An 18,783-nucleotide genomic window follows, 5' to 3' on the forward strand; every position below is an offset into this window, starting at 1 on the left:
TAATCATGCATGTACAAATACTTGATTTTCATTGGTTCTTGGGTTAGGTAGGAGGAGTCTCCCTTTTAATGTATTTTTGTTGTTGTCGTTTGCTTTGTATTAGAATATAAAATGCAGAAAACTTTCTTTTCATTACACAAAGTACACAAAAAACGGCTGCTGTTCTACTGATTACTAGTTGATAGTTGATTTTTGTAATCTCAAAATCAGGTTGTCACCTGTTACTGCAGTAATAACGGCATTAAGTACGTATTTATTGCAGAATTGTACTCAGCTACTCTGGTATGGTTTCCTACAGCCCATATTTATTAGCAAGCCTCTGAAAGTAAGAACACTGTAAGAATGCTGATTTGAAATCAGGGTAATAAGTAAATCCTCCCTGGATACATCTATGTTTGTTGATTTACTAGACGTGAATCTTATGCTTATGCTCAAATCTGCATAAGCTGCAGACTTTCCTGTGCATGAATTTCTACTTACAAACATGTTCAGTGTCATGAGGGAAAGGTTATAGACTACTGCAATTTATTCTTAAGAAAACAGCACTTTATGACATTGTCATAACTGCAATAGAACATTTACATACCTTCATACCTTCATTTATAAGTTGAATAGAAAATTCTATGATTAACATCAACAAATCTATTTTTCAAGTATACATCTTTGGACAGTAAAAGAGTAAAACAATAAAACAAAACTGAATGAAAACAAGGTAGAAATAACAATATAAATTCAGAAATACAAAAATATATGAATAATGGATTATTTAAAGGAATGATGGATTAATAATAAGTTAAACATAGGCTCACTGTTAGAAAGCAGTGCTCTATAAGGGCTGAGTCATGATACATATCGAAACACACTTCAGCTGTGGACAGCAGCTGGGGTTCTCCTTCAAGTCTTCTAGTGAAGTTTCAGACACCTACTTAGCGGTTGGAGAATTGGGCAGTTTGCTCTGTTGTTGATGACGCTTGTCTCGGGGAATACCTATGGGCAGGCACTCTCAGATCGAGTGCATCTTGCTTTTTCAGCTCTGTAGGAAAGTGTAATGCAGTTAATTAAATTATTTTGGTAAATTCTGGGATTTGCGTTCAGTGCAGCCAACCCCAACCCATGCAGTCACATATATGGGATATGCACCATTCATATTGCCCTCACATATTAGCCAGTCACATTCTCCTAGCAAATCAAATCATTACAACATCATGAGATAACATTTAATGCCATGTAACAGGTTTGACAGTGGCAGCCACAATCTGACTCCTTCAATCCCACAGTGAAATTATCCCAACGTCACTGAAGATCCAATGATGAAGGTACATGAAACCCACTGAAGATTATTTACAAATGGTTTAATGAAGTGTTTATTCAGCTATTTATCCTGCTGTGAAAACAGATAATTAACAACATGATCTACGGTGATCTGTGTGGTCTATTAAAAATTGCACATATAAGCACATTATTGTATTATGAATTTACATCTAAATTCCATGGTGCGTCAGCAGCTCAACAATGTACATAGGCAAACATAATAATGAAATTTCAGTTATGTGAGCCCAAACACTGAGGGTTTGGATTCCTACTAAAGCTACAGTTATCTCCTACAACTGGTTAAGGTTAAACAAATTCAACATTCAATTTGCTTTGAAGAATACTAATCACAGTTAGTGAAGTGACAATAGGTGAGGAGAGATGACCCTGACCTCATCTCCGCCTTGAGTCTGCTCACTTTGTCTTCTAGACGGCTGTTTTTCACCTCTAAAGGACAGCTGGGCACGTACCACCTTGCTATCCACTTAAACATCACCACCACGTGCTTCTCGGATAGAGAGAGAACATATGGGTCAAGAGAATACGGGATGAAGAGGAGGTGAGCAGTTTAAAACATTACCAAGCCATGTAATTACATCCGAAAACAAATAATTATATCTTATGTTTATGATTCTTCACTCTACAATACCTCAAAAAGAATGATGAAAGCAAGGCGGACAGCCTGAATAAACCAGAACTGACTGGTCAGGGTGTAGTCCACACTACTCCTGTAGTCTTTATAGCTATGGGAAAAAGCACAATGAAACTGTCACAACTGTCACAGGAGCTCCAGGTGATGGTGATTATGCAATCACACTAAACAACTGTTATTATCAGTACCTGCAGTGTGTCACATTCATTTGATTGTGCGTTATCAGCTGAAGTGGTACGAAGTCTCTCCGGATGTTTTCATCATTGATATTAGCAATGGACAGAGTGTTATTGATGTAACCAGACATACAACTGTGTGAAAGTGAGAGAGAAAATGCAAACTCTATTATGAATGTGTGGCATTTTAATAATAATAATAATAATAATAAATTTTATTTGTTTGGCGCCTTTCATGGCACTCAAGGTCACCTTACAAAATTGAAACAAAATTAAAACATACAATAAATATAAAATTCTAACACAGCAACAGAGATAAAATTACATTTGTTAAAGTGAAAAAGCCAGTTTGAACAGATGAGTTTTAAGAGCAGTTTTGAATTCTGAAATAGAGTGCAATGTAATTTTCCATGTAACTGGACGAATTCTGCGAGAGTGACTTTACAGAGTGACTTTCCAGAGTGACTTTCACTTACTCAACATCAGTAGCATTGGAGGAAGCACATGGCCCATAGTGATAACGATACACCAAACGAGGGATAAAATCAGAGGTAATCCCGATAACCAGGCCATTTGCGATGACTGCAAGCACACCAATTGTTTCCAGCACATCTATCCAAACACCTATCCAAACATCCAAACACAAAATGCACATAGAAAAAGCGCATACATAACTTATCCATAAGATACATGTTAAAAAATGTTATGCAGATCATGCATGGAATATTTATATTTATTTAAATGCCCTCTACTTAAAATTACTTCAACTTATCAGTCGTTTCTTACTATCAATCGTTTTTTTGCATCAACACACGTCCCAGGCCAAAAAGCGCCGGCCTCTCCCCTCACCGATGTCGTTTGTCTTCTTGGGCACCAGCCTGCGTTCCAGGGTGACCATTTTGATGGCGTCCAGCCTGATCTCGATGATGTTGTTGACCAGAGCCAGGAGAGGAGCCAGAGGGAAGGCCGCCACAAAGATGGTGGTGAAACTGAACTGGATAACTGTGGCGAGGGCGTGTAATGAGTAAAGTTATACTCAACAAATTCTGAAAAACGACAGCGCATGGTGGCCCCGTTAGACGTGCTGCTTTACCCATCTCTAGGAACTCGTTGAAAAGGCTGAAGTTGTCCACATTTTTGAGATCGAAGTTCCTCAGCATGTCTTTGATTTTGCAGTGTTCACACAGTTCTCCTGGTGGGGTCTCCATACACTCTTTCTTGGAGCACTGACGGACTTTTCTCCTCAGCTCGCGACTCTTCCTCCTCTTCAACCAGCGCTTGAACCAGCTGTGGAAATAGAGATTACATACTCACCAACCGTGAGCAAAATGCATGAACACCTGATACAACATACAGATACAGAAACAACACATACTTGTTGTATCAAACCAACAAACCAATTTATTCACTTTCTTCATGAACAAAACATCTTTGAAGTTTTCACATTAACAGTCGTGACTTACGGTCCAGAGAACTCAAAAACATTGCTGATGGTCTGCTTGAGGAACATGATCACACCCATTTGAATGAACAGGTCCATCAGACATCCACTAGGGTGGCACTGCACAGACATAAGATCAATCATTCATATTTTGGGTTTATAGCACACTCTAGTGGAAAACCTAATAAACATACGTTGTGCAGACGTCATTAAGAATCACGTGTACCGTTTGCTATTTAGACTTTGCTTTGATTTCTCAAGTACTTCTGCATACCCAGAAACCTTATTCTCCTACCCTATAAACCATGTTTCCCAATGGTTTGTATTTCTTTTCAGAGTATTTTATTAATGTAATGCACACAGTAATACTTACTATATCTTGGTGAACCTTGTTAATGGAACACACTTTGCACACTGAACCTTACATGGTTGAAAGCGAAAGTAAAACATACTATCAGTATGTTTGATCAGCAATGCTGATCGACATAAAACTGATCATAATGGAGTTACCTCCTCTAATCTCCAGATTCCAGCTATCCGTATATAACCCCCAGGGTGTCCATTTATCCTGCAAAACACCAACACAGACAGTGTGCACCACGTCAGGGAAAAAGACATCCACATGAACTCAGACTCAGAGCAATGGTGCTGTTCACATTTTGAAATAGCTCTGTCGTGCCTACTTACCTGCCCAGGAAGAACGCAGTGTAGATGAGAGAGGAAAACAGAGTGAAGAACTGGAAAGTAAACATCTTCACTGTGAAACTCCTCTCAATGGCAGCGTGGGATCGCACTTTCTCTAAAAGACAAGAGGGATAAATGAACTGGTCTCTGAAGTGGCAATGCTACAAATGCTAAGGGATGTGATAGTCCACTGACCAAATTCACACAGCTTCAGAGCAACTATACGGTTGACCTGATGGATGTAAGAGGCAAAGAGTGGTATGGTGATTTGCTTGTTTAACTGGAGTAGAATGTCATTCCTTCAGTAAACCTTATGACATATTGAAGAAAAAAACACTATGCTTCTTCATTGTAATTACTGTAAGACAAAGGGATTAATGAACAAAACAAACAAAACATTTAAGCAAAATTTAAAGTGTGTTTTACGTGGGTCATGACGGTTATCGTGATGTAATGCAGTACAGCTCCTAGCATGAAAGCCACGATAATGGAGTTTTCACTCAGGAATGGCCAGTTGGTGTGCTTAGCAAACTCCACGCTGGCTATTACCCTGAAGACCACCAAGGCATGGGCCAGACCAATGATCAGCAGCAGCTGTGCAGATACATACACACACACACACACACACACACACACACACACACACACACACACACACACACACACACACACACACACACGCACACACACACGTGCACACACACGCACACACGCGCACACACACGCACACACGCGCACACACACACACGCACACACGCACACACACACACACACACACGCACACACACGCACACACACACACGCGCACACGCACACACACACACGCACACACACACACACACACACGCACACACACGCGCACGCACACACACGCACACACACACACACGCACACGCGCACACGCACACACGCACACACACACACATGCGCGCACACACACACACACACACACACACACACACATGCGCGCACACACACGCACACACACATACACACACACATAAAAAGGATTTGAGGTGTATACATATTTTTGCTGGGTCTCATGGTTTCATGTGTGTACATGGAGAGAAGAATGCCAGGTGGGTGTGAAGTTCTCACCATGAGTGTCACCAGCACCATTATTACTGTGCTCCGTACGTAGGAGTGACTTTGCTTGCTTGGTACATAGTCGCAGTTATTCACAATTTCCAGAATCAGGTCCTCCTGCATATGTGCACACACACACACACAGCAGACATTAGAGCAAGGAGCTACCTGCTCGCACCAATGCTAATACCTACAGGCTGCATTGTGCTAGCACTGTACTAAAAGGTGAAAACACGTTTTCCCACCTCTTCTTCACTCCAGTCAAAAACCTTCCACTCATTTACAAATGATGCTCTGTGGCGTTTCCAGAACTCTAAAAACACAGTAGCTGAAGGAGAAAAGTCATGAATGTATCATCTTAAACAAGGTGACATGGGTGGTCTTCATAATTTACAGTTTCAAAAGTAGAGCAGAACTTACCCCAGACTGCCATAAACATAGCAAACGCAACCGTTCCCTCATTATCAAACAACATGCTCAGCTGCGTGGAGGAAAGACAGTGACTATGACAACTGTGCTCTCATGTCCTTCTGCGTACAACATGTCACAAATAACACGTAGCTAGATACGTCCTCAGATCAGACGTGTTTTCCAACATCTGTCCTAAAGCACCCTTGCTGACTGGTTTTACCCACTGATTGATATGATTGATCAACTACATGGTAAGTAGTAAGAATTATTTTTACAGCAAGAAAAAAACTAAACTTTGCAGGGCATGGATATAGCAGGATTTGGGGCAGTAAACACCACAGCAAAATGCTAAAATACCGTATTTACAGTCAGATCATATGCATGGGAGTGGTGTGGTTGGGAGGGGTGTTGGTGGGAGGAGTGTAGGTGGGAGGTGGGAGGGGTGTATGTGGGAGTGGTGCAGGTGGGAGTGGTGTAGGTGGGGGGTGGGAATGGTGTAGGTGGGAGGTGGGAGGGGTGTAGGTGGGAGGTGGGAGGGGTGTAGGTGGGAGGGGTAGGTGGGGGGTGGGAGTGGTGTAGGTGGGAGTGGTGTAGTTGGGAGGTGGGAGGGGTGTAGGTGGGAGTGGTGTAGGTGGGAGGTGGGAGTGGTGTAGTTGGGAGGTGGGAGGGGTGTAGGTGGGAGGTGGGAGTGGTGTAGATGAGAGGGGTGTAGGTGGGAGGGGTGTAGGTGGGAGGTGGGAGGGGTGTAGGTGGGAGGTGGGAGTGGTGTAGGTGGGGGGTGGGAGTGGTGTAGGTGGGAGGTGGGATGGGTGTAGGAAAATACCTTTGCAAATGTGCACGTGTCAGAGAGCTGCCAGACCTTGCATCTCTTGTAACACAGTGGACACATGACAGTGTCTGATTCACACACTTCCTTTCTGTGATTTATGCACACACATGCACACACACAAACACACACAGGCAAACACACTTGTTGAGAGAATGTATTTTATGACTTAATAAGCCTTTTTTAGGGACAGTAAAACAACATCCAGACAAAAGATGTGATACTAACACCTAAAGAGTTTTTTATGTTGCATTATAGCATTATAAATGAATCCTGTGTTTGGTCTTTTTGCACTGCGGTTCATTGTTGCTGGTACTACAACGATGTTGTCCATGAGTTGTTTCTGTTTGATTGCTTGTGTTATCAAGTTTAACTGTTTGTCGGATCTGACCCTGGTCTGCCTATGGAATTCCTTTTAATAAATCTCGCTCCTCTCTGCCTTTGTGTCACTCCTTGAGGCCCTTGGCATTACAAGCGGGTGGTTTGATTAATGACCAATATTTACATCTATCCATCCATCCATCCATTGTCATCCGCTTTATCCGGGTTCAGGTCGCCGAGGCAGTAGCCTAAACAAAGAGGCCCAGGTTTCCCTCTCCCCAGCCACCTCTTCTAGCTCTTCTGAGGGGATACCGAGGTGTTCCTAGGACAGCTAAGAGATATAATCTCTCCAGCATGTCCTGGGTCTTCCCCGGGGTCTCCTCCCAGTTGGACATGCCTAGAGCGCCTAGGGAGGCACCCAGGTGGCATCCGAACTAGATGCCCAAACCACCTCAACTGGCTTCTCTTTACGTGGAGGAGCAGCGACTCCACTCCGAGCCTCTCCTTGATGACCGTGCTCCATACCTTATCTCTAAGGGAGATCCCAGACACCCTACAGAGAAAACTCATTTCGGCTGCTTGTATTCGTAATCTCATTCTTTCGGTCATTACCCAGAGCTCATGACCATAGGTAAGATTCTGAACGTAGAATGACCAGTAAATCGAGAGCTTTGCCTTTTGGCTCAGCTCTCTTTTCTCCACAACGGTCCAGTACAGCGTCCGCAATACTGCAGACGCAGCACCGATCCGCCTGTCAATCTCTTGTTCCATCCTTCCCTCACTCGTGAACAAGAACCCGAGATACTTGAGGCAAGGACTCATTCCTGACCCAGAGAGGGCACTCCACCCTTGTCCGACTGAGTACCATGGTCTCAGTGTTCAAGGTGCTGATTCTCATCCCGGCCGCCTCGCACTCGGTTGCAAACTGATCCAGCAAGAGCTGTAGGTCCTGGACCGATGATCCGCAAAAAGGAGACACGGAATCCTGAGGCCACCAAACTGAACCCCCTCCACCACTTGGCTACACTGAGAAATTCTGTCCATAAAAGTTATGAACAGAATCGGTGACCAGTCTGACTTACTGCTGGCCATGCGAACCAAGCTCCTGCTCCGTTTGTACATGGACTGGATAGCCCGTATTAGCGGGCCCCGTATCCTATACTTCTGGAGCACCACCCAGAGGAATTCCCAAGGGACACAGTCGAATGCCTTCTCCAAATCTACAAAACACATGTGGACTGGTTGAGCAAACTCCCATGCACCCTCTAGGACCCTAAGGTGTCCTGGTGCCATGTGCACTTATGGACACCTCTGTGCTTGAACATGGTGTTCGTTATGGACAGTCTGTGATGAGCACAGAAGTCCAATAACAAAACACCACTCGGGATCAGAAAGGAGAGGTCATTCCTCCCAATCCCGCCCTTCCAGGTCTTACTGTCGTTGCCCAAGTGAGCATTGAAGTCCCCCAGCAGAACAATGGGATCCCCAGTAAGGGCACCTTCCAGTATCCCCTCCAAGGACTCCAAGAAGTCTGGGTACTCTGAACTGCCATTTGGTGCATAAGCAAACAACAGTCAGAGCCCAACCTGAAGGCGCAGGGAAGCAACCCTCCTGTCTACCGGGGAAAACCCCAACACACATGCAGCGAGCCGGGGAGCTATGAGTAAGCTCACTCCAGGCCTCTGCCTTTCACCCTGGGCAACTCCACAAAAGAATAAAGTCCAGCCTCTCTCGAGAGGATTAGTTCCAGAACCCAAACCATGCGTCGAGGTGAGCCCAACTATTTCTAGTTGGTATCTCTCAGCCTCACACACCAGCTCAGGCTCCTTCCCAACCAGACAGGTTACGTTCCATGTCCCAAGAGCCAGCTTCCGTAACCGAGGATCGGTACGCCAAGGCTACTTAGTTGTTCTTTAAAGATGATGATGGGATTGGCTCCAGCCCCCTGTGACCCTAAATGGCAGGATTAAGCGGTAAAGATGATGGATGGATGTTATCAGTCAGAATGTGGTATTTATAATATTTAACCAGCCAAAGCCTTTTGTGAGAAGATTAGCTTAAAGACCCTGTCAACATGGCTTCACATGGTTCAAGATATTTTTTCAGTAACAAAGATACACACTGTAGTAAGCTTTTTTCAGTGTTATAATGAATAAATATACGCATTATTACAATTTAATACTAGTTAAATGTTCCAAAAACTCTGAGCTGAGCTGCTGCCTGCATAGAACTGAGAGTGTGTCAGAACGCACAATGGTTAACAGTAGTGTCTCCCTGGCAATGTAAACAGCCCAAACCAACATCATGATTTGTCTACCAGTTTATCATAAATTACTCACAAAATTAGTTAGAAGATAGTTAGAAGATCATCATAAAAATGAGGGGAAAAAAAGGGGGATTTTCAAAGAATCTCTACTCCATTAAGCAAGGTCTCTGGAGCATACAGAGCTTGTGACATCTTTTCAGGATGTGGTTTGTACTGCTGACTTGCTCCCTGCTCACCCTAGAGGCAAACTCGCTGTAAAGAGCGGTGTGATTGGCTTGCTGTCACTCCAGCTGAAATGATTATTGTTTAGTCTAATCCATGGACATTGTATAAAAAGCAATCAGCTTTCCAAACAATAATTGAGAATGCTCCTAATATATAGTTACTGTGTATGATGTTCAGTCTCATCAGGCAGTTGCCATGGAAGAAATGTGATCTTTTTTCCCAAACTAAGACATAATCCTTCAAGGGATTATCTAAATACATTAAGCCTAAAGGAGCTGCAGCAAATTGCAGAGCTGAGAACATGAGCTTGTGAAAGGAGAACCCCCAGGCCACATGAGGGAGTGGAGCTGAGAACTAACCCTAACCTTAACCCTAACCCTAACCCTAGTGGCAGTACAGGCACCTTCTGAAGTCTCTCTGTCCAGGTGAAGATGAGACAGGTGATGACACAGAATGAAGATGTTTGCCCTTGGGGTGTGTCTGGGAGTGTATGTTACAAAACCACTCTGTGAATGACTAACTACATAGAATGGTTCCAGTTTCTGACATGGCAATTCCATTGACATGAAAGTCATCTGGATTTGGTACTTTCCCTGTCGAATGTGAGCATTTGTACACCAAGCAGCACATCAGTAAATCCTTCCTCTTTATACTTCTTATAGTTCACGACCAAAAAGCACCCTAAATGCACCATCTTGGTTTCTATTTTATTTAGCAAAATGGATCACATCTTGCACACAGCTGATCATTTTCATTTCTGCCACTCATTCTGTGACTTTATCCCAAAATACACACTGCACTAGATTTGTGCAACGCTAAAAAGCTACTGCTGAGAAATATTAGCTGAAATATTGATATCAGTTTTGTGCCCTCCCAAACAGGCAGTTTTATGTCCAAGGAACCTTTATATTACCAAACAGTTTTCAGAGTAGAGAGAAAATAGACATTTCAGAATGAACTAAAACCATATAGATTTCAAAATCCACTCTTAAAACTGCCAACTCACATGAGAGGGTTGTTGTTGATGAACGCTAGGCCGTAAAAGCAGACGAGGATCCCCAGAAAGGCAGCAGGGATCAGCAGGAATGTGTACCAGCCCAGCCATAGGAAATACAAAGCCACCTTCTCCCCCAAGTACTCCCTGGTCACACACACACACACACACACACACACACACACACACAAATGGGAATCTCAGCTTGACTCTAGCCCAACTGTGGCTTGCCTTAAAGTGTGTTTGGAGTGAGATGAATACACACTACCTTACATTGGTTATGGGTTGCCCGTTAAAGCAGGCCGTCCACCGAGCCCAGCTTTTTCTTAGTTCTTTTTGTTCCTGTTTCTAAAACGAAGAATGAATGTGTCTGGAGTTTTGTGAGAGAGTGCCGGTAAATGGAGCTTGGCTATAGGGTGTTGTTAAGTTTTGCTTCACACTAACAGGCAGTACTTACTTCTGTCTCCGTTTACAGCATGCGCACCTGCGCATGGTGCACCACTAATTTTGTCAACATGCACTGAATTCCTAATCACTTGTAAAGTTTCAGTAATTTCTTAGGTACTGTGTGAAAGATATAATGAATGTGCTGTTTCAGTTCTATTTTTAGACATATGACTGTGAAAGGTTTGACACAGCACTCGGAAATCCCAGAAGAACAGAAGAACAGACATCTAGGATTACCACATGATTTGTGTGCGTAAAGAATGATATCTGACAATAGAGAAACTGTTTGAGCAGTGAATGTAAACCTAGATGAGAGGACTGGGACTGGAGTTGTACCCAGACTCTGGCAGTATATCAAAAATAAGGTGTTAGAATTAAAACATGTGGATAGTGAGAACAGTGAATTCAGTAGTAATTCAAACCTCATGTAGACAGAACTGAGCTGCAAACACGTTGCTTTTAATAAGATCAGACAGGAACTCCTTTGCACCTGAGAACAACAGACAGAAGGTGCCCTAATATAATATTTTGTGAATTTATCTTATTTAGAATTAGGCAGTGATATACTTTATTTGGACAGAAATACAATTACGTTTTATAGTGAAATAGCATCTGGAGTATCAGGTACATGTACAAAGCAATGAGGCAGCCCTACTATAAAGACAGGTTAACAAAGCCTGTACCCACCGTTATTGTCTATGCTGGTATTGTGCAGGATAAAGTCAACTATCCGTATCCTGAAATAGTCACAAAATTGAAAAAGAAATGTTATTGACTATCTCAACACTGTAGATGTATATAGAGAAGATCTTTAGGTATGGCATAAACGTGTGCACGCGTGTGTTTATGTGTGCGTATTTGTGTATAATTACCTGTCTGATTGTGTTATAGGAAACTGATGTTCACAGCTCCAATTATAAGCATCAGATAATTTAAGTAGATGCTTGTATGTCTCAAAAATCTCTTTTGGGGCTCTGATCCCATAAAAAACTTTATCACCGTCAACAAATTTCTGCCACATAAATAAGGTAATATCAGTATATCAATAAAAAAGATTCCGAGGACACAACTGCTCAACATAACACTGTTCTACTTGTACAGTTTAACAGATGAAAACCCACCTTTATACGGAGACTCTTGTCTTTCAGAGCACTGATGAAGTCCCTCTCCTTCCTTAAGCTCCTAGCATCTTCTGTTGTCTGGCTCACCACAACATAGTCAAAGGACCGCGGGGATTGCTACAGAGGTATCCAGGGTTTAAACATGTTATATCAGCGGCTTTCACAGGGACAGAAAGCAGCTTTAAATCATGGTCTATCCCATTCATTTCGAAAGTCATCTACACTTACAGTAATATCATGTTGTTCACTTTTGCTTAAACATGGTGGGCACAACAAAACCGGAGAGAGACTCATTGTGTCATCTTACAGTTTCTACACTGAAGCCGTGACAACAAAACAAGACTAATCACTCTTGCAATTTTCTGTGGCTCATCAATAAGTTAAGATTTTGTTTTAAGTTGCCACTTTTTTGTCAGTTGTGATTTTCACCCCAATCAAAATTTGTCCTCCACATTTACCCATCTGTGCAGTAAGAATACAAACACACACTCTAGTGATTACTAGGGGGCTGTGGTGCACACGTGCCCAGAGCGGTGGGCAGCCCTATCCCAGCGCACGGGGAGCAGTTGGGGTTAGGTGCCTTGCTCAAGGGCACCTCAGTCATGGCCTCAGGTCTGGGAATACAACCCTCCAGTCACAAGACCGGTTCCCTAACCACCACACCATGACATAGTACGCCCACTTAGATTTTTAGATTTGGATTTATGAGGAAAGAACATTCTTCAAATGAAATTGCAAACATTTCTAATACCGAAAATGGGACTTAAAATAAAGTTAATAAACAAATAAATTATACATGAAAATATGTAATTATAAACAGTGATAGAAATGGATGATAGAGTGTTGTGATGGTCTATGTAGTGGAGTGTTGTGATGGTCTATGTAGTGGAGTGTTGTGATGGGATCATGTATGTATTGGAGTGTTGTGATGGGATCATGTATGTAGTGGAGTGTTGTGATGGTCTATGTATTGGAGTGTTGTGATGGGATCATGTATGTAGTGGAGTGTTTTGATGGGATCATGTATGTAGTGGAGTGTTGTGATGGGATCATGTATGTAGTGGACTGTTGTGATGGTCTATGTATTGGAGTGTTGTGATGGGATTATGTATGTAGTGGCATGTTGTGATGGGATCATGTATGTAGTGGAGTGTTTTGATGGGATCATGTATGTAGTGGAGTGTTTTGATGGTATATGTAGTGGAGTGTTGTGATGGGATCATGTATGTAGTGGAGTGTTTTGATGGGATCATGTATGTAGTGGCATGTTGTGATGGGATCATGTATGTAGTGGAGTGTTTTGATGGTGTATGTAGTGGAGTGTTGTGATGGGATTATGTATGTAGTGGAGTGTTTTGATGGGATCATGTATGTAGTGGCATGTTGTGATGGGATCATGTATGTAGTGAAGTGTTTTGATGGTGTATGTAGTGGAGTGTTGTGATGGGATCATGTATGTAGTGGAGTGTTTTGATGGGATCATGTATGTAGTGGAGTGTTGTGATGGGATCATGTATGTAGTGGAGTGTTGTGATGGGATCATGTATGTAGTGGAGTGTTTTGATGGGATCATGTATGTAGTGGAGTGTTGTGATGGGATCATGTATGTAGTGGAGTGTTTTGATGGGATCATGTATGTAGTGGAGTGTTGTGATGGGATCATGTATGTAGCAGAGTGTTTTGATGGGATCATGTATGTAGTGGAGTGTTGTGATGGGATCATGTATGTAGTGGAGTGTTTTGATGGGATCATGTATGTAGTGGAGTGTTGTGATGGGATCATGTATGTAGTGGAGTGTTGTGATGGGATCATGTATGTAGTGGAGTGTTTTGATGGGATCATGTATGTAGTGGACTGTTGTGATGGTGTATGTAGTGGAGTGTTTTGATGGGATTATGTATGTAGTGGAGTGTTGTGATGGGATCATGTATGTAGTGGAGTGTTTTGATGGGATCATGTATGTAGTGGAGTGTTGTGATGGGATCATGTATGTAGCGGAGTGTTTTGATGGGATCATGTATGTAGTGGAGTGTTGTGATGGGATCATGTATGTAGTGGAGTGTTGTGATGGGATCATGTATATAGTGGAGTGTTTTGATGGGATCATGTATGTAGTGGACTGTTGTGATGGTGTATGTAGTGGAGTGTTTTGATGGGATCTTGTATGTAGTGGAATGTTGTGATGGGATCATGTATGTAGTGGAGTGTTTTGATGGGATCATGTATGTAGTGGAGTGTTGTGATGGGATCATGTATGTAGTGGAGTGTTTTGATGGGATCATGTATGTAGTGGAGTGTTGTGATGGGATCATGTATATAGTGGAGTGTTGTGATGGGATCATGTATGTAGTGGAGTGTTTTGATGGGATCATGTATGTAGTGGAGTGTTTTGATGGGATCATGTACTGCTCATACCGCGTCTGATGTAAGCAAGATCCTGCTACCATTCTCCTCTTTAACTACTCCGATTGTTTCCAACAGTTCGATACTCCCCTGCAACATCATATCATCAAATAAATTACAATATCACGCTATCAAATGCAATCCATGACAAGAGCCCATGTCAAAATAAATGCAAAATAAAAATGAAAAAGTAGCCCTCTACAAGAAATGCAGTCAGTACAAACCAAAGGTCAAAGTTTACTACAAAATGGCAAAACACCAAAAAAAAAACAAAAAACCAAACCTTCAATGCTGATGTACAACCAGTTTTACACCAGTGACTCAAAATCTTTATTTTGTTTAAAGACTCCAAAGGACTGTAGACCATACTGTACACCATGCAACTATACTTATTCATCCTTATGTGAAATAGGACTAGTCTGGGTAAAATGCTAGAGATTAAGACATCAAACAATCAGGGCGGGTTCTTCAGTAAAATATCTTTAGAAGCAGAAGTACACCAGGAATTGTTTTTAATATATTTTCCCACACCAGACAAGCACCTAATATGAACAGTAAGCATTCGACATGAGTGACATGAGGACATCACAAAGAAGTGTTTTACTGTAAAACAATGTAAACATTACTGTGGTCCAAAGTACCTGTCATTGTGTAAATTAGTGATAGATTAGATACATACACTTAGATAGTAATCTGCTCTGAGAACCTTCTCTAAGTGAAACCGAATGCTGGAGCATATTTTCAATACTTTTATACTGCCTAATTTTAAACTACAGTAGGAGTTAGGCTATAATAGTGATGTCTCACTAAATGACCCGAAAATCAGTTTCAGTTGAAAGGACAGGAGAGTTAAGTCCAGTATCCAGCACGAACACACGCAAGGACAGCCGCATGTCTCCTCACCTGTCTCCTGTGGCTAATCTTGCGTTCCATCTTCGAGGACAAATCCAAGTTGAGACGTGTAGTGTAAAGGCCAGTAAAGTTACTCCATCGCCTGTGTTAGTCGAGGAACCTAATGAGACTATTCGGATACTGGAACTGATATTCCAACACCTGCCCCGAACTACTTCCGCACCTCCAGAAGTTGTTTTGCTCTCTCTGCGCTGCACATCGGAATGTTACCTGATGGCTTATTGAATGCATCATGCTTCAGGTGTTTTACGCATACTTGAAGATAAGTATGATAGACTAAAACGAGTTGGTCCTAAGGTGAGTAACCTTTAGCAGGTAGAGATCTGTGAGATTGATAGGGTGGTAATATAGTTTCTTTAACGCTAAAACAATTAAAAGATGTGAAGTCATCTTTCTTTAGTATGTGTGCGTCTCAAAGCGTTATTACACTTATACGGTAATGTATTTACGCTCATTTAGATTTGATGAGGTCTGTCATAATAAAGGTCCTAACAAGCAATCACTATTTAAACATTCAGCAAGTGTGTCAGTGGCAAAACCAGAATCAGAAACGTTTGATAGTGTACCAGTAAGTGATTTCATCAGTTTTAAAAGCCCTAACAGATTTCTGACACTTGATGGCAGCAGAGGGCAAACTGCAATAGGACAGCTGGTTTCTGGAGGGTAACACTCGGATGAAGTATGAATAAATCGTCTACAATAGATGAGCACACGTTTTGATAACGGAGGGGGGCATTTGTATCATTGACATAGTGGTTATCCCCTTTCTTTAACAGCTAAATCAACCAATAAAAGATGGCAATACATTGGATATGTATATTATGGATCAAAATATTATTACGTTTAGATTTAAATAAGTTCTTCAAAATAAAGGTCCCTTAGTATTGACGGGATATAATCCTAAAGTTACATGAGCAAACTACCAACCCACAGAATAGTAGACTGGAAGGATGATTTGTCCAAATAACCACCATTTGACTGGCCAGATTTCATTACTTATTTTATTGAGAAACTTCCATACCCTGCTTAAACACTACAGTGCCATGTTTATTTAATTCTTAATTTATTCTGTTATTTTTAATCTTAACAGTTTATACATTTAATTTGGTTGTATTTACTTTATAGCTTATATTAATCATATTTATTAAAATCCAGCTTTTATTTTCGTTTTATTTCATTTGAACTATTTAACATTTTTATTTTATTAAAATGTATTTGCAATGATTTGTTTTTTTTTTTTCTTTGCAAATACCTAAACAATAAGCTTTATTGTGTCTAATATTAAGCAACTTGCCTTCAGTGTTGCCACTGTAGCGACTTTTTCTGACCCCTTTAGCAACTTTTTTTAACCAACTAGTGACAAATTTAGCGATTTTTTTTTCTGGCCTTATTGGAAACACACGTTCTTCAGTTACTAGTTACTCTCCTCAGTGAACAGCAGATGCGGCCGTGAGTCCCGTCCCACTACATTCACAGTGCTCAGTCGGACACCAGCCCACAACACTGCACCTACAAGCACCTGGCTTGCCGGTGGATTTACTGATGCCGGGGTTGGATGTGCCATTGCCACAAGAGGACGTGCTGATGCTAGCTCCTACCTAAGGTGCACCATCTGCACCAAGGGGACTGTGACTACTTGTAGAACCATCCTGCGCACCACGGACTTGTGCTAACGGGCCGCCCAATGGAGGATGGGTTCCCTTTTGAGTCTTGGTCCTCCCGAGGTTTCTTCCTAATCCCCACCATCATAGGGAGTTTTTCCTCGCCACTGTCGCCTTTGGCTTGATCATTAGCGATCTGGACCCATATGATTGTAATGCTGCTTTGTGACAACGTGTTGTGAAAAGCGCTATATAAATAAATTTGACTTTGACTTTGACTTTACTCCACATCCACACCGCAAATGAACACATGTCCAGTGCCGCCGCTGACCCCGGGATGTAAATATAAATGTGTCTTTAGTGTGACACGAAAATAAATCACTTCATTCAACTTACACAATCTCACTCACTCACTCACTCACCTCATCCACAGTGTGTGTCTCTTTGTGACAAGCTAATCATCTAGCTAGGCGGCTCATCGTGTCTCAGTCTAAACTGTATGCTCAAAAATACAGGAAGTAGTGGCAATCAAAGCCTGAATTCACAGGCTGGTTGAACCCATTTAGTGGCATTGATACATGGGCATACTGCCTGTATTGTAAGGCTGATTTCTATGCCAAATTTTGTGACATAAAAAAACACATGGCAACTCAAAAACTTACTCAAAAGGCAAAGCATTATAACAATTCTATCCAAAGCAAACTGCTGTTTATGAGTAAAAAAAAAATACTCTGCAAAAAAGGCTGAAGCTACCATGGCATTGGCTATTGCTGAAGTGTACAGAAATAATTAATGGCGTTCTGTCACCATACTTCCTAAAAAAGTTGGTTACAGATGTAGTTGGCCAGAGATTCAGACTGTTCCTTGTTGAGTCCATAGATGTGAGTGTTTCGACATACCTGAGGTTTGTGATGAGGTACTTCAGTGACACCAAAAACGCAACATTTCTGGGGCTTCTTGAGTTAAGGGAAGGAGATGCAAGGTCTATAGCCAGAGCTGTTATGGGTTTGCTTTAGACGTGTTGTCTTTAAAAAGAGAAACTCCTGGGGATAAGGACTGAATGCCTCAGTTATGACAGAGATTAATAATGAAGGAAAGGTTTATGAAGTGCTGACGGAGGAATATGACCTCAAAGATCTGATTCTTATTCATTGTATGTGTCACTCTCTACAGCTTGCTGTAAGTCATGCTTTGAATAACACCGTCCCCGGTAGCTGGAGTCCTTGGAATGGGAGACTTCTAAATGGTTTTCAGTGTCTCTAAAGTGCAGGGAGGCCTAGAAGGCCATGTATGAGACCATCAACAAGGGCAGAAACCTTCACAAATAAACAGGGTGTGTTCCACACGTTGGCTCTCCACTCCACTTATTGACTGATTCATAGTTCTTCAATCCAGCTGGTGTTAAGCATTGCTCATTAGTATAATGCTAACAGATGCTAATACTAACACAAACTAGCTCTTCCTCTGAACTACTGAGAACAGATTGTACAAGCTGGTCTAACATGATGGTTAAGCTGGTTCTTGTACTGCAGATTCAATCATTATTGCGAGACTTTTATTTTAGAAGGACCTTATTAAATCTAAGTTCCTGAGTGTATAGAATTGTTCTGACACACAGAATTATCAGGTTTCATTTTATTTTATAACATTATCTGCATTATACAAATATACAGTTTACACTATACATACTATGAACACCGAATGAAACATTACAATGATACAATGAAAACGTGGAGGGCAGATTTATATAATCAATTAATGATTTAAAAAGTACTTTTTTCTGTTGAACCCATGAGTGCACTGAGCGGACAGGAAACTGCCTTCAAAATAAAAGCAGTGAAGTTTTATTTCATGCATTTATTACAGTGTAGAGCCGATCAAACATAGTCATAGGACCGGATGTGA

General features: G+C 41.7%; 1 protein-coding gene across 1 annotated transcript; it reads right to left on the reverse strand.

Moving 5' to 3' along the window:
- Positions 1-290: 290 nt before the first annotated feature.
- Positions 291-15,679, reverse strand: LOC143515329 (anoctamin-9). The gene is made up of 24 exons (XM_077007534.1): positions 15,269-15,679; positions 14,378-14,455; positions 11,962-12,078; positions 11,713-11,852; positions 11,528-11,577; positions 11,263-11,330; positions 10,662-10,741; positions 10,406-10,540; positions 6,585-6,678; positions 5,771-5,831; positions 5,596-5,678; positions 5,363-5,467; positions 4,691-4,858; positions 4,460-4,496; positions 4,268-4,379; positions 4,091-4,148; positions 3,603-3,700; positions 3,233-3,426; positions 2,989-3,141; positions 2,616-2,763; positions 2,152-2,274; positions 1,961-2,054; positions 1,704-1,816; positions 291-1,033 (listed from the first exon to the last, which is right to left on the reverse strand). The coding sequence occupies exons 1-24, from the start codon at positions 15,296-15,298 to the stop codon at positions 988-990; spliced, it is 2,385 nt and encodes a 794-aa protein (XP_076863649.1). The 5' UTR covers positions 15,299-15,679; the 3' UTR covers positions 291-987.
- Between the last annotated feature and the right edge of the window lie 3,104 nt (positions 15,680-18,783).

This window comes from Brachyhypopomus gauderio, chromosome 5 (assembly GCF_052324685.1).
Source record: "Brachyhypopomus gauderio isolate BG-103 chromosome 5, BGAUD_0.2, whole genome shotgun sequence".
In the NCBI taxonomy this organism is placed as follows: domain Eukaryota; kingdom Metazoa; phylum Chordata; class Actinopteri; order Gymnotiformes; family Hypopomidae; genus Brachyhypopomus; species Brachyhypopomus gauderio.

What these genes read in the sequence shown, in the direction of transcription:
- LOC143515329 (XM_077007534.1), bottom strand. Translation starts at nt 15,298, where the DNA reads ATGGAACGCAAGATTAGCCACAGGAGACAG. An exon ending in ACTGCGTTCTTCCTGGGCAG is followed by an intron (nt 4,149 to 4,267) that starts GTAAGTAGGCAC and finishes GGTGTTTTGCAG; the next exon opens with GATAAATGGACACCCTGGGG. An exon ending in GAATCTGGAGATTAGAGGAG is followed by an intron (nt 3,701 to 4,090) that starts GTAACTCCATTA and finishes ATGTCTGTGCAG; the next exon opens with TGCCACCCTAGTGGATGTCT.